This window comes from Hyperolius riggenbachi, chromosome 1 (assembly GCF_040937935.1).
Source record: "Hyperolius riggenbachi isolate aHypRig1 chromosome 1, aHypRig1.pri, whole genome shotgun sequence".
Lineage (NCBI taxonomy): Eukaryota > Metazoa > Chordata > Amphibia > Anura > Hyperoliidae > Hyperolius > Hyperolius riggenbachi.
In genome coordinates this window covers 98,539,496-98,554,779 of record NC_090646.1, presented here as the reverse complement: position 1 = coordinate 98,554,779, position 15,284 = coordinate 98,539,496, and the positions used below count along the sequence as shown (strand labels likewise).

The 15,284-nt window shown below is 44.6% G+C and overlaps 1 protein-coding gene across 6 annotated transcripts in view; it reads left to right on the top strand.

The window, feature by feature from the left end:
* Positions 1-15,284, top strand: part of SLC2A9 (solute carrier family 2 member 9) — a 524,193-nt gene that overhangs the window by 28,557 nt on the left and 480,352 nt on the right. For 4 of the 6 annotated variants that reach the window (XR_011030521.1, XR_011030522.1, XM_068277473.1 and 1 more), the window contains exon 1: positions 13,687-13,821. The exons of 1 other annotated variant lie outside the window; for it this stretch is intronic. Coding sequence is in view for 3 of the 5 variants with exons in the window: in XM_068277473.1 (XP_068133574.1) it covers positions 13,699-13,821 (123 nt within the window). In the remaining 2 variants the exon portion in view is untranslated. Of the gene's footprint in view, positions 1-13,686; positions 13,822-15,284 lie in introns of those variants that run through there. One more of the 6 variants, XM_068277464.1, reaches the window with a different exon arrangement.

Here is a 15,284-nt window from a genome sequence, read left to right as displayed (position 1 = left end):
TCCGGGGGAAGAACAGAGGGAGCCTGGAGGACACCGAGGGACATCGCAGACTACGAGGGGCTGGAGGAAGCCCCAGGTAAGTTCTCAAAAGCAAGGCTGTTCACAAAAGCACGCCTCTGGCCGCAAAATGGGCGTGGTCATGAGATATTGTGGGCGAAGCCAAATCTACATCATTCTACCAGCATTGAGCCCCCTCTCCTTGAAAAAAAGCCCTAAATACCAATCAGACATATGACACATAGCAAGATGGATATTTTCCACAGTAACCACTTCTTAAAGAGTAACTGTCAGGCTGCAGAAGCTAATTTAAACCTCTATTCTCCTGTGTTAAACAGTTTAGAAGGAAGCTCAAAAGCCATTAGTGAAGATAAACATTTCAGTTACCTTTGATGTGTGCTTATCTTAACCTCTGTTATAGACCCATAAAGACGCAAGCCGCAGCTAAACTGCAAAGCATTCTGGGGCCCTCCCCTCGGCTGCTAATGAGACGGTACAGCAGCTTGTGTAATCAGTCCAGAGCGTAGCACTGATAAATCTCCGGGCAGACTACACTGCAGGAGTCAGCTATTGTTCCTAGCCACATGGCTCATTAATATTCACTGCACACCGTGTTGTTCAAGAACGAGCTTATCTGTGATCAGAAGCAGGCAGGACATGACGACACATTTGGCTTCACAAACATGGAGCCTGCCATGAGCTGTCAGGAGCATCTATCTCTGCATATACTATATACAAATTCTGTGAAATCCAAACGTGGACAGTGAAATGCATATGTAATGTAAGTAGAGCCAATATTTAGCTACTGATATATGTGTTTATTTTCTCTGAGACCCTATACCTAACAGCTCCTCTTTAAATAATATTTATGCAGAAATACTCCCCACACAATAGGTATTCAGCAGGACGATGGTAGGGATTAGATTATGAGCTGCTCTGAGGACAATCTGTAGCTATGTGCTCTGTAAAGTGCTATAGAAGATGTTAGTGCTATTTAAATACATGAATAATATTGTAAGCTAGAACATTTCGACTAGATATAGTAGGAATGATGAGATTGTAAGCAAATAACAAATGCAGCAACCATGAGGCCTCCAAGTAATGACAAATGCAGCACCCATGAAGCCTCCAAATAATGAAAGATGCAGCAATTATGATGCCTCCAAGTAATGAAGGATGCAGCAACCAAGAGGCCTCCAAGAAATGACAGATGCAGCAACCATGAGGCCTCCAAGTAATGACAGATGCAGCAACCATGAGGCCTGAACGTAATGACAGATGCAGCAACCATGAGGCCTCCAAGTAATGACAGCTGCAGCAACCATGAGGCCTCCAAGTAATGACATATGCAGCAACCATGAGGCCTCTACGTAACGACAGATGCATTAACCATGAGGCTTCCAAGTAATAACAGATGCAGCAACCATAAGACCTCCATGTAATGACAAATGCAGCAACCATGAAGCCTCCAAGTAATGACAAATGCAGCAACCATGAAGCCTGCAAGTAATGACAAATGCAGCAACCATGAAGCCTCTAAGTAATGACAAATGCAGCAACCATGAAGCCTCCAAGTAATGACAAATGCAGCAACCATGAGGCTTTCACGTAATGATAGAGGCAGCAACCATGAGGCCTCCAAGTAATGACAAATGCAGCAACCATGAGACCTCCAAGTAATGACAGATGCAGCAACCATGAGGTTTCCAAGTAATGACAGATGCAGCAACCATGAAGCCTCCAAGTAATGACAAATGCAGCAACCATGAGACCTCCAAGTAATGACAGATGCAGCAACCATGAGGTTTCCAAGTAATGACAGATGCAGCAACCATGAAACATCCAAGTAATGACAGATGCAGCAATGATGAGGCCTCCAAGTAATGACAGATGCAGCAACCATGAGATCTCCAAGTAATGACAAATGCAGCAACCATGAGGCCTCCAAGTAGTGACAGATGCAGCAACCATGAGACTTCCAAGTAATGACAGATGCAGCACCAGGGTGTTGGTGTAACAGGGCGCTATCTATGCTTGCTTTGTAGTCAGGACTTTCAAGGAATGCTGCTGGCTGTGTAACAGCAACCAGTGTGGATAAGAGGCTCTGGAAATATGCCAAGTAATGTATAAAACATTAAAAGGTCCTTTTCAAGCTCTCTGTCACAATTCATGTCATAGAGAACAAATAAATCATCAGATTATTTTCAACACATCATACAACAATGCTTGTATCATATAACTGCATGCTAAAAGGATGAATGACAGATTGCAGTGGGAGGCTCAGTGCATTTATACGGCTGGCAGCTTACCACGCTGGCACGGTGCCCAGAACAGGTGAGACCCGGCAACACGCAGAATGTGAGAACTCAGACACCTGGAGGCTCAGCAGATCTGCGGACCAGAATCTGTTGAGTTTTATGACATTTTACGTATCAGCACATCCTAATATAAATGTTATCATTATTATTTATAGTTTTGCCCTTTCACACCTACATTACTTCTGTTTTAGAGGTGGAAAATGCTGGGAGCGCACCTTGACACCAATATTGAAATGCGTATGCATATCATCTTTCATAAAAAAAATCCTTCTAACATCTCTGCAGTTACAAAATGACTTCTTGGTGTGGTGATTAAATAAACTCTAAAGTCAAACTAAAAAAGTTAAAACTCAAGTATACAGACAATATAAGTAAGTATATATACACAAGCACAGTCTGCTTCACAGACGTCTTTAAAGAGAAACTGTTACCAAGCATTCCCACGAGATTTCCCACCAGAAATGTTTACCGTTTCTCAAACAGATCATTAGTGGGCTCTGTATGGCTGATATTGTGATGAAACTCCTCCCACAGTGTGATGTCAGCACCTAGGTACTGACATCACACTGTGGAAGCCTTGTTGCATTGTAGGAAATAACAGCTGTTTCCAAATGCCAAAATATCAGCATCTCCTTCCACAGACATCACCTGCCAGCAGTAAAGATGTCGCCATGTGATGAATTTCAGAATGTAAATCAGGAAGAGGAAAGATTTTACAATGGGCAAACACTGACTTAATCATTTATACATAATTACTGTGAAAATTAAGCACTTTTTTTCATTACATTATTTTCACTGCAGTTTTTCTTTAAAGAGGATCTGTAACATAAAAAAATTCTCCTGGGGTACTCATCTCAAAAGGGGGAAGCCTCTGGATCCTATGGAGGCTTCCCCCATCCTCCGGTGTCCCACGGTGGTCTTGCTGTGCCCCTCCGAACATCGGGAATGTAAATATTTACCTTCCTGGCTCAAGCGGAGGCACAGTAGCGGCTCTCGGCTTGGAAATAAGCGGAAATAGCCGATCCCAGGCAGGTCCACTCTACTGCACAGACGCAAGTCTCCTGCACCTGCGCAGTAGAGCGGACCCAACCGAAATCGGCTATTTACATCTATTTCTGAGCCGAGAGCTGCAACAGCGCCCTCACTGGAACAGGGAAAGGTAAATATTGCACAGCCTGACAAATTGTCTGCTGTGCATTCAGTGGGCTGCAGCAAGACCACCGTGGGACGGAGGAGGACGGAGGAAGCCTCGATAGGATCCAGAGGCCTCCCCCTACCGAGGTGAGTACCCCCCAGGGGAAGTTTTTTTATTGCAGAGTCTCTTTAAGTTGGGTAAGTTTAGGAGCAGGTTATACTGTACCAGTTAGATTGTGTTTTGGTACGTTATATTTTCATGTTTCATCCCTGGGACTTGCTCTCAGTCAGAAGTACTTCACTGTCACAGTAAAATGTGCTGCATTGATCTCTATGGTATTGGGATTTCCTGTATTCATCTCTGTTCCTCTCTGTTCTAAGTAAGCTGCATTTCCTGATGGTGGTGTATGTTTTATCTCTGCACGTTTTTCTTCAATAAATAACTTGTTATACTCGGTGCCTACCTGCGTGTACAGAACACTCTGCTCCATCAGTGTCACCTTTTTATTATGAAACTCAACAAAAAAAAATGTTGGTTAAAAAAAATGTTAACACTCAGATCTTGCTGCACGCTTTTGTCAATGCGGGGCTGTCTGTGAACCATCCAGAGGGTTGCTAAGGACCGTCTGAGATCTACTTGATGGCATCTCCTTCTGAACCATGTGATCATTCTCTGATCGAGGGGCGTAGCAATAGGGGGTGCAGAGGTAGCGACCGCATAGGGGCACTTGGGCCAGAGGTGACCCGAGGGGCCCTCCCTCAATGACCGTATTAGCTCTCTATTGGTCCTGTGCTCATAATAATGCCTTCTATAGATACTTTGAATAGTGGTAACCATTAACAAACTGTTCCCCATCCCCTTCTTGCACCTCTGACACTGTAGTTGCCATTGGCAGAGGGGAGGCACAGGAGCGATCGTGGCGATTGGAGGGGGAGGGAGTGAGGGCCGGGTATAAAAAAAAAATTGTGATATTTATAAAAAAATAAATAAACATGTTGACAGGAATCAGAGCCCACCAACATAAAGTTCTGTTGGTGGGCAGAAAAGGGGGGGGGGGAAATCACTTGTGTGCTGAGTTGTACGGCCCTGCAGCGAGGCCTCATGCTGGGAATACACGGCTCGATTCTGAGCCATTTAGATGACTCAATAGATCATTTCCGACATGTCCGCTCTCCCGCCTGATCGTTTCCGCGCTCGATACGGTATTAAGGACAATGGAAAAAGATAAGAAAAATGTGTGGAAGATAAGAGAATCGCCTGCGTAATTGAGCGGGGGATGGATCGGGCAGGAGAATCGAGCGGCAAAATCGAGCCGTGTGTGCCCAGCATCAAAGCTGCAGTGGCCTAAAAAATTGTAAAATATAGCCTGGTCACTAGGGGAGTGTAAGCCTACGGTCTTCAAGTGGTTAAAGTGTACCTGAGACGAATAGATATAAAAGTGTGATACATACCTGGGGCTTCCTCCATCCCCCTCCGCACCCATCCATCCCATGTTGTCTCTCTCTTCCTTTTCATTCTTCTGGTAGAAGCCCCATTAGCTTGGCCCAGAGCCGGATTAAGGCCACACAGGGCCCCAAGCAGAGCAATAAATTTAGGGCCCCCCTCCTCAGCCATCCTGTTGAAAGGATGCCCCCCCCAGTATAAGTGACTGGATGTCCCTGCAGTATAGGTAGTTGGATGTCCCTGCAGTATTGGTAGTAGCCAGATGTCCCCCCAGAATAGATAGCAAGACAACCTCCCAGTAAAGTTAGCCAGATGTTCCCCCTAGTATAGGTAGCCAAGTGACCCCCCACTATAGGTAGCCAGATGGCCTCCCAGTATATATAGCCAGCCGTCACCCCCCCCCCCCCCCCCAGTATAGGCAGCCAGATGTCAACCGATGTATGGCCACTTTAATTCCCCAAGGCTCATTCCTCCCCCCCCCCACTTATGTCCTCCCCTTCGCCACCATCTCTACTAATCCCTCAAATATGCCCCTCTTCCACCTCTACCATCTCCCTCAGTCAGGCCACACATCTTTACTGACCTCCCTCCTGGCACCATGATCCCTGCCTCGCTAATGCTAATTTCCGAAGTTTCGGTACCCCTCCTTCCAACACTGTTTTCACCCCCCCCCCCCTCCAACATCCATGCCTTTTTGGTGGTCATTGGCAGTGCATCACTGCCTGCACACAACCCACTTTACTATAGTAGGAAACCCTATAGGCCACATCCATACTCAGTACTGACAAGTGTGAAAGCCATTATGATTCGATCATAGTGAAATAATCTGCCTGTAAGAATTGATGCATGTATGGCCAGCTTTAGATTATGGTTTCTAATAACATTGGAGAGAGGAGAGAGAAGGCAAAGCAGGTGGTTTGGTGCATGGCGCTCAGCACCGGTGACCCAAACCAGGAGCCCCATAGCAGCAATAATATGCTGCGTGGAGCGCGTAAGGGAAATTCGCTGTGCCCCAAATTACACCTCCCTCAGAGTTGCGACGACTTGGAGGGGGAATAGTATTTAACAACGCCAAGGAGTTTAGTGGCAGCAGGAAGAGCCGTCATTCGGCGGCCCCGGCGCCCAACTCACCCGCAGAGTACACACTCTAAGGGCTCAGATACACTATAAGCGATTTTCTGAGCGGTTTTAGCCATCAGAGCTTTTTGAGAGGTTTTAAAAAACGCCCAAATTGACTTACATTAAAATCATGGTAAAATCGCGATTGCAGTAAAATCGCTCAGAAAAGTGCTTATAGTGTGTCTGAGCCCTTATGCAGAGAAGGGGAGAAACGGCGAGGAGAGAAAAGCTGAGAGAGAGGGAAGAAGGTATTTGCCGGCCGCACCAGGATTGCACTTTTATTTAGCGTTCCTGTATGACAAGAAGACACAAACACCCAGCACTAGGGGAAGAGGGAAACAAAGGTGAATGAGGGAGGGCTGGTGCACACCAGAGCGATTTGAAAAGCGCTGGCTAATGTTACACTATGAGGGTGCTCCCACAGCAGAGTTGTGATTTTTTTAAATCACAAACACGCTGCATGTAGCATTTTTTGGAGCAATTCATTCAAAAATCGCTTCACAAAATCGCACTCGCAAATTGCTAGCGATTGCTATTGCGATTTTGGCGTGCACTAGCCCAGAGAGAGGAGGAGTGGAGATAAATTGAGAATAGCCTGAAATGGAGCAGAGAGCTTATCTGTATTGCAGTCCCACATCACACAGAGGCTACTTGCCTGTAATAGGACTCCTGTCCCTGCCAGTCTCTCGCACAAGTCATAAAGCAGCCCTCCTGGAGTCTAGGGACTGTCAAAAACTTTTCTACTTGTTTAAAGAGACACTGAAGCGAAAAAAAAATTATGCTATTATGATTTGTATGTGTAGTACAGCTAAGAAATAAAACATTAAGATCAGATACATCAGTCTAATTGTTTCCAGTACAGGAAGAGTTAAGAAACTCCAGTTGTTATCTCTATGCAAAAAAGCCATTAAGCTCTAAGACTTTCAAAGTCGTGGAGAGGGCTGTTATCTGACTTTTATTATCTCAACTGTAAGTGAACTATTTACTTTTCCTCTGGCAGAGGAGAGGTCATTAGTTCACAGACTGCTCTGAAAGAATCATTTTGAATGCTGAGTGTTGTGTAATCTGCACATATTATAGAATGATGCAATGTTAGAAAAAACACTATATACCTGAAAATAAAAATATGAGAATATTTTCTTTGCTGCTAATCCTCTAGTAATTATTCATAGTACACAACCAATTCATTATATCATATATTTTTTTTCACTTCAGTGTCTCTTTAACACCTTATCAGCACATGCAGTCATTATAACAATGGGGTGAGACCAGACAGATATTTTCCCACTGACCCTCCAGGCAAGCTCTGCATCATGCTGTGTATATTTACCAGCTTGCCTGTCCTCTAATTGCACTTTTATCAGCTAGCTTAGTGTTTCACATTGCCTTACAACAACAAATTTGAATACACCAGACACCAGACCAGCCCTAAATCACCCCCTTGCCCCCTGTAATAGATACTTTGCTACCCTCTGCTCACACTCTGCAAATTGCATCTTTTTTGCTGCAGGGTAATGCCACGTTGTGTTAAACTAACAATATTCACGTCTGAGCATGGCTGTGGCCACGCTGAGGTATAACTTCTATATATATAAAATCGGATGTATGTATGTATGTGTGTATGTGTGTATGTGCCGCGATCACGCAAAAACGGCTTGACCGTTTTAAACAAAACTTGGCATACAGATCCCTTACTACCTGGGATGATATGTTCTGGGGGTCTCGCCGTTCATTTTAAATGGAAAAATGTAAACCGCAGCCATTCTTAGACTGTTAATCGCAGGGTTCTCAAACTTGCCACAGTTGGTCACTGGGTGAATGCGATTAAGATTCAAGAAAGTGGGTGGAGCCTACAACTGCCAATCAAAATTCACCTATTGATTTTCAAGGGGGATATTAAAACTGCTGCCATTCTTACACTGTTAGTGGCAGAGGCTTCAAACCTGGTACAGTTGGTCATTGGGTGACTGGGGTCCAAATTCACTAAAGGGGCATGGCCACAAACAGCCAATCAGATTTCCTTGCTGGATAAACTGCTTCCATTCACACATTTTTGATGCCAGGAACCTGAAAGCTCACAAACTTGGTCATTGAGTGACTGTGTGTCAAGGTTACAAAAAGTGGGCGGAGCCAAAAATAAAGTTCACTAGGAAAATATAAACTGCAGCCATTCTTACACTGTTTCTGGCAGGGTTCTCAAACTTTGCACAGTTGGTCACTGGTTGAATGGGATGAATATTCAAGAGAGTGGGTGGAGCCTACAACAGCCAATTAAAATTCACCGGTTGATTTTCAAAGGGAATATTTACATTGCTGCCATTCTTACACTGTTAATAGCAGATGCTTCAAACCTGGTACTGTTAGTCACTGGGTGACTGGGGTTCAAATTTGGAAAGGGGGCGGAGACACAAACAGCCAATCAGATTTGTTTAATTTCAATGAGAATATACAAATAATTGATACCAAAAGCCCAAAACTCATAAACTTGATAATTGAGTGACTGTATGTTAAGGTTAGAAAAAGTGGGCGGAGCCAACAACTGCATTTTATTCCAGGGGAAAATATAAACTGCAGCCATTCTTACACTTTTAATGGCAAGGGTTCTCAAACTTTGCCCAGATGGTCACTGGGTGACTGAGATTAATATTATGGGAAGTGGGTGGAGCCTATAACAGCCAATCAAAATTCACCTGTTTATTTTCAAGGGGAATATTTAAATTGCTTCCATTTTTGCTCTATTAATAGCAGATGCCTCAAACCTGCTACAGTTGGTCATTGGGTCACTGGGGTTCAAATGCCGGAGAGATGCAGAGCCACAAACAGTCAATCTGATTTGCTTAATTTCTATGGGAATATACAAATGATTCATGACAAAGACCCCAAAGTTCACAAACTTGGTAATTAAGTAATTGTGTGTTAGGATTAGAAAAAGTGGCCGGAGCTAACACCAGCCAAAAACATACCCGGGCAACACCGATTCATCAGCTATTATTCATAAAAGTGGATGGAGCCTACAAAAGCCAATCAAAATTAATCTATTGATTTTCAAGGGAAGTATTTCATTACTGCCATTCTTGCACTGTTAAGGGCACAAGCCCCAAACTGGGTACAGTTATTTATTGGGTGGCTGGGGTTCAATTGCAGAAAAGGGGTGGAGACACAAACAGCCCATCAGATTTGTTTCATTTCAATGCAAATTATTGATGCCAAAGACTGCAAAGCTCACAAATTTGGTCACTGAGTAATTAAGTAATTGTCTGTTACTATTACAAAAAGTGGGCAAAGCCAACACCAGCCAAATACATACCCAGGCAATGCTGGGTCATCAGTGGGCGGAGACAAATAGAAATTTCACTGGGAAAATGTAAACTACAGCCATTCTTACACTGTTAACGGTAGGGTTCTCAAACTTTGCACAGTTGGTCACTGGGTGACTGGGATTAATATTCATAAAAGAGGGTGGAGCCTACAAAAACCAATCCAAATTCATTTATTGCTTTTCAAGGGGCATATTCAATTGCTGCCATTATTGCACTGTTAAGGACACAAGCTTAAAACCTGGTACAGTTGGTCATTTGGTGACTGGGGTTCAAAATCAGAAAAGAGGGTGGAGCCACAGACAATCAGATTTGTTTCATTTCAATGCAAATTATTGATGCCAAACAATGCAAAGCTCACAAACTAGGTCATTGAGTCATTGTGTGTTAGGGTTAGAAAAGTGGGCGGAGCCAACACCAACCAAATACATACCCGGGCAACACTGGGTCATCAGTGGGTGATAAAACTAAGGGTAGGAACACACTAGGCAGAATCACATATGCATTTTCCATTGCCCTGGCTAGCAAGCAGCTTCTGTTGTTTGTTTTCAAAACATTTGTATTAGTGGAGAACGCTGGACAGAGATCACATAAATAACATTAGTCATTCCAGACCTCAGCCTGTGTCTGACAGCTAAACTAAGGAGTAGAGGGGGAAGATCCAGGAGGAAACACTGTTTGTATGTGTCTTATTATCTATGTTACAGAGTAGGGATGGTCGGAATGCAAATTTCCGATTCCGCGGTAAATCCGCATTCCGTCATGTACCGATTACCGATTCCGCTTTCCGCTACCAATTTCCGCATTCCAATGCGGAATTTCCGCCGGAAATCATGGAAATTCTGCCCGACTTTATTATTCAATCGAATCTTGTGAACAAGATGCAAAAAAAAAGTTTTCAAAAAGACCTTATAGTTTTTGAGAAAATCGATGTTAAAGTGGTGTGGAATTTCCGCGATTTCCGGCGGAAATTTCCGCGATTTGAGGCGGAAATCTGCCTAGGCGCCTACAGCGCTTGCATTACCGATTTCCGCATTCCGATGCGGAAATGCAATTTCCGATCGGAATTTCGGAAATTGCATTTCCGCGGAATCCGAATGAGCATCCCTATTACAGAGAGCATTACTGAAGACTTTGTTTTTAACGGACCATAAAGAGTTACATCAACAGGAGCAATAAATCTTTATTGGGGCTGCCGGGCCCCTGACCTTTCACTAGATCAAAGCAACTGCCTCTGTTGCCTGGTGGTTAATCCGGTACAGGAGTGGTTTGCCCGCGCACCCCTGTCTCGCTTCCGTGTGTGGGAGTGTTCTGCGCCTGCGCAATAGAACTGTGCAGTCGCAGAGCTCTCTTAACCACGGGAGTGTGCCCTGACTGACCAAGCTTACGGGGCTCCTACCTGGAGAACGAGGAGGCTGAGGAAAACAGTGTGGGAGGCAGAGGAAAACAGTGTGGGAGCCATCGGTGCGGAGGGGGCTGGAGGAAGCCCCAGGTATGTATAAAACTTTTATACCTATTCCTCTCAGGCCTCCTTTAAAGAGATCCTATAGCGTATCCTATATAGTGGATCTCTGTAAGGTAAACTGGTGATAAGTTTGTTTGACAATTTTAACCGCATCGAGCAACAATCTAACATCTGTACATCTGTGCTACTGGCAAACTATGTCTGAGTTTTCTTTGATAGGTCTTTTTCTGGAGTTATGCATATGGAGTTGATAGGGCTGTTCTGGAGTTATGCATATGGAGTTATGTGTATAGAGTTGATAGGGGTATTCTGGAGTTAGGCGTATGGAGTTATGCACTGGCAGTTCAGGGGATGAATTGCACTTGAACACTTGAAAGCTGCAAAGGTATCAGATACTATTGTGCTATAGTGCTGCAGCCTGTTACAAACATAATGCTATGGAAGGAGAATGCTATATTGCCCATGCCCCACATGGTAAGCCTCAGGAGTCTGTTGAGAGAGCACTATAGGGCTGAACACAGGATGTTTATAATGTAGGTAGGGCCATGGCTGCCTTACCTAGTGGCTCAGAAATACCTGAGGAACTGGCAGGTATCGGAGTATGGCATACTTGAATTAATGCAAAGGCTGCTGTCTAGAGCTGAAATTTTACACACGTGACCGAAATGGAAAAGGTAATTGAACCAATATAATCTGTTATTGTCCTTTCCATTAATCTTTCTTCCCTAGTCATATGAATGACCATGGCCACGCACTAAAGATGATTGAGCATACAAGTTTTTACTGTGCCACCGTTTCCATAGACACAGAAAAGCTTTTCAGAGAAACGTATTTTTGCTTTTAGAAGAATGAAAATGCATTGCATTCAATGTGGGAAGCAAAAGCTATATCTAAAACATTAAAAACGTAAAGAAAACCTGTAATGAAAAAAAAAACACTCTGGGTATACTTACCTTGGGAGGGAGAAGCCTCCGGATCCTAATGAGGCTTCCCAATCCTCCTTCATCCCAGCAATCCAGCGCTGCAACCCCCTGAACAGCGGCGAGGTAAATATTTACTTACCGCGAACCTGCGCAGGCGAGCGGAAATACACAAACCTAATTGGATCCGCTCTACTGCGCAGGCGTGAGTCCTTTGTGCCTGCACAGTAGAGCAGATACGATTGGGTTTGGCTATTTCCGCCTTACCCGAACAAAGAGCCGCTACCACACCTGCACAGGATCGCGGAGAGGTAAATATTACTCGCACCTGCGCTGTCTTGTCAGGACATGACGAGGGACTTTCGGGGGAGCCAGCGCCAGATTCACCAAAGTTGCAGAGGACGGGGAAGCCTCATTGGGACCCTGGAGCAGAGCTGGGACAAGGTCCTCCAGCACCCAAGGCTGAGACACCAAAGTGCGCCCCTCCATCCCTCCCACCCCAGCCGTCACACACTGATTGCTATTGGGCTAAGAGGTGCCCCAGGGCCCCCAACCCCTTAATCTCTAGTTATCTGGCTTGCAGTCATTGCCATGTATCCCCTTTTCTTATTTCTTTCTGCTTCAAACACAATGGGGAATGACAGCTGAGTGAATTGTGCGCCCCCTCCTCATGTCCTATGAGAGCACAGTAAGTGACTTACCTATACACAAAAATCAGTACATGTAAAAATGTATTTTTACCTTTACAGGATCACTATCACAAAAATCGTAAAATTTAAAATACATGTAAACACAAATAAGAAGTACATTTCCCAGAATAAAATGAGGCATAAATTACTTTTCTCCCATGTTGCTGTCACTTCCAGTAAGTAGTAGAAATCTGACAGAACTGAAAGTTATTGGACTAGCCCAGGCATGGGCAAACTTGGCCCTCCAGCTGTAACTGAACTACAAGTCCCACAATGCATTGCAGGAGTTTAACAGCCACAGTCATGACTCATAAAGGCAAATGCATTGTGGGACTTGTAGTTCCGTAACAACTGGAGGGCCAAGTTTGCCCATGCCTGGACTAGCCCATCTGCTCATGGGGGATTCTCTGGGTTTTTATTATTTTCAAAAGCACTTAATGAATGGTAGTTGCTCTGTCCAACTGCCAAAAAGAAGTGTGACGCGAGCAGGGAGGCTGGGTTAATATCTTTGTATAAATCCTTTTCAGGGAGTGTCTTTATAAAGAATAAAGGCCATGCTGAGAATCCCCCATGAAGAGAAGGACTAGTCTAAAACCTGTCGGTTTTGTCAAATTTCCACTACCTACTGTAAGTGACAGCAACATAGGAGGAAAAGTAATTTGAGGCTCATTTTACTCTGGAAGAAAGGTACTTCTTATTTGTATGTGTTAACATGTATTTTACATTTTAAATTTTTTTGTGATAGTGGTCCTTTAAGAAATCAATTTTTACAGCTTTGGCCCCACAGCAAATTCTGTTACAATTCTGAGGAAAATAAAAAAGCATTAACTTGTGAGCTCTTATTTGTTTCAAGTGCTCAATCACATATATACGTGTCCACTTATAACTCCTTTGCATACTGTATGTCATTCCAACCAGCGTATTCCACTTTAAAATCAGCCAAGGGGCACTACGGCGAAAAATGGTAACATTTAAAATATGTGCAAACATAAACAAATAAGAAGTACGATTTTTCCAGAGTAAAATGAGCCATAAATTACTTTTCTTCTATGTTGCTGTCACTTATAGTAGGTAATAGAAATATGAAAGAAGCGACAGGTTTTTGACTAGTCAGTCTCTTCATGGGGGGATTCTCAGGGATTTATTTATTTTCAAAAGCAGTTAGTGAATGGCAGTTGGACAGAAAAACTGCCAAAAAAACTGTGCAGTGAGCAGGAAAGCTGGCCAGCATCATTGTTTAAATCCTTTTTTGGGAATATTTTTATAAAGAATAAAAGCCTTGCTGAGAATCCCCTATGAAGAGATGGAGTAGTCCAAAACCTGTCGCTTCTGTCAGATTTCTACTACCTACTGTAAGTGACAGTGTCTCTCACACGCCACCGCCTGCTCCTCTTCCACGATCTGCTCATCCCTTCCTGGTATGTCTAAACCACGCCTGACATGTTTCGTCACTGTTCTTGTGACTCATCAGGGGCACCAATAGGTAAAGGAAAGCTGTGTATGAGATGGTAGAAATGGTGGTCAGTGGCTGGTAGGAAAGTATATTTGCCTGAAGAGGTGAGTTTTCAGATTGCGCCTAAAAAGAGTAAGTGTGGGTGAGTGGCAGATGTGTTGAGGGAGAGTGTTCCAGAGAAGGGAGAGGATCGAGAAGAGGTGACCAGGGATGCTCAAATTCGGCATTTCGGGAGATATCCGGATTTTTGCTATCCGGATATCTCCCAGTAATGCTGTGCGGGCTGGGCGGGGGGGGTCAAGCTTACCTCTCTGACGTCTTCTTCTTCGGTCGTCCCTCGGCGCCTCCCATGATGCGCTCCACGCGCGTCACGTGATTACAAACACTTCCTCCTTCAACCCGGAAGGAGGAAGTGTTTGTAATCAGGTGACCGCCGCTTGGAGCGCATCGTGGGAGGCGCCGAGGGACGACCGAAGAAGACTTCAGAGAGGTAAGCTTGACCCCCCCGCCCAGCCCGCACAGCATTACTGGGAGATATCCGGATAGCAAAAATCCGGATATCTCCCGAAGCCGAATTTGAGCATCCCTGGAGGTGACCAGAGAGGAAGACAGGAGAATATTGTTAGTAGAGATGCCGAATGGAGTCTTCACCCCTTACGGAGTCTTTGCCACAGCAGGTTTGGCGGTTTTTTTTGGGGGGGAGGGGGGCTTTACCCCGCAAATTAACATGTATGTGGATGAGAGAACTGCAGCTTATTACAGAAACTATAATAGCAGTTCGCCTAGTAGCTTCCAACTTGATGGATAGCTGGTGAGGGGAAGGATATAGTAATCTGGGGGACAGCGTTTTTCCACACTAGATTTTCACCCAGAATGACCATGTACAATCTTTCCGTAGATGAGAATGTAGCATGTGTATGTAGAACTTTAAAGCTAATGGGAATAATAAAACAAAATAAATAAATAAACCAGATACTTACCTAAGGCAAGGGAAGGCGCAGGGTCCTAGAGTCTTCCCGCTCCTCTCACGGTACCCTCCGTTAAGCGCTGGCTCCCTTGTTTGAGTGCTCCACTGTGGGATGCTTCAGGAGCCCGAGTGCTGCCAAAGATGGACAGCTCTGTTCTGCACATGCTCGAGTGCGTGAGAGATGGCGCAGTGCAGAGCTGCCGTATTCAGGAACATTCGGGCTCCCGAAGACTTCTGATTCTGAAGCTTCCTTCAGTGGCAGAGAGAGCAGTATTTGACCAGTTGGTGGAATACTGCTACCGGGGGAGCCAGCACTGGAACGTGGGGACCGAGACAGTAGCTTGAAGGCTCTATAGGACCCAGAAGCTTCCCTCTCCCTAGGTAAGCATCTGGTTGTTGTTGTTGGTTTTTTTTTTTTGGGGGGGGGGGGACTTGGGGGGTTCCTATTCTCTTTAAGAAAT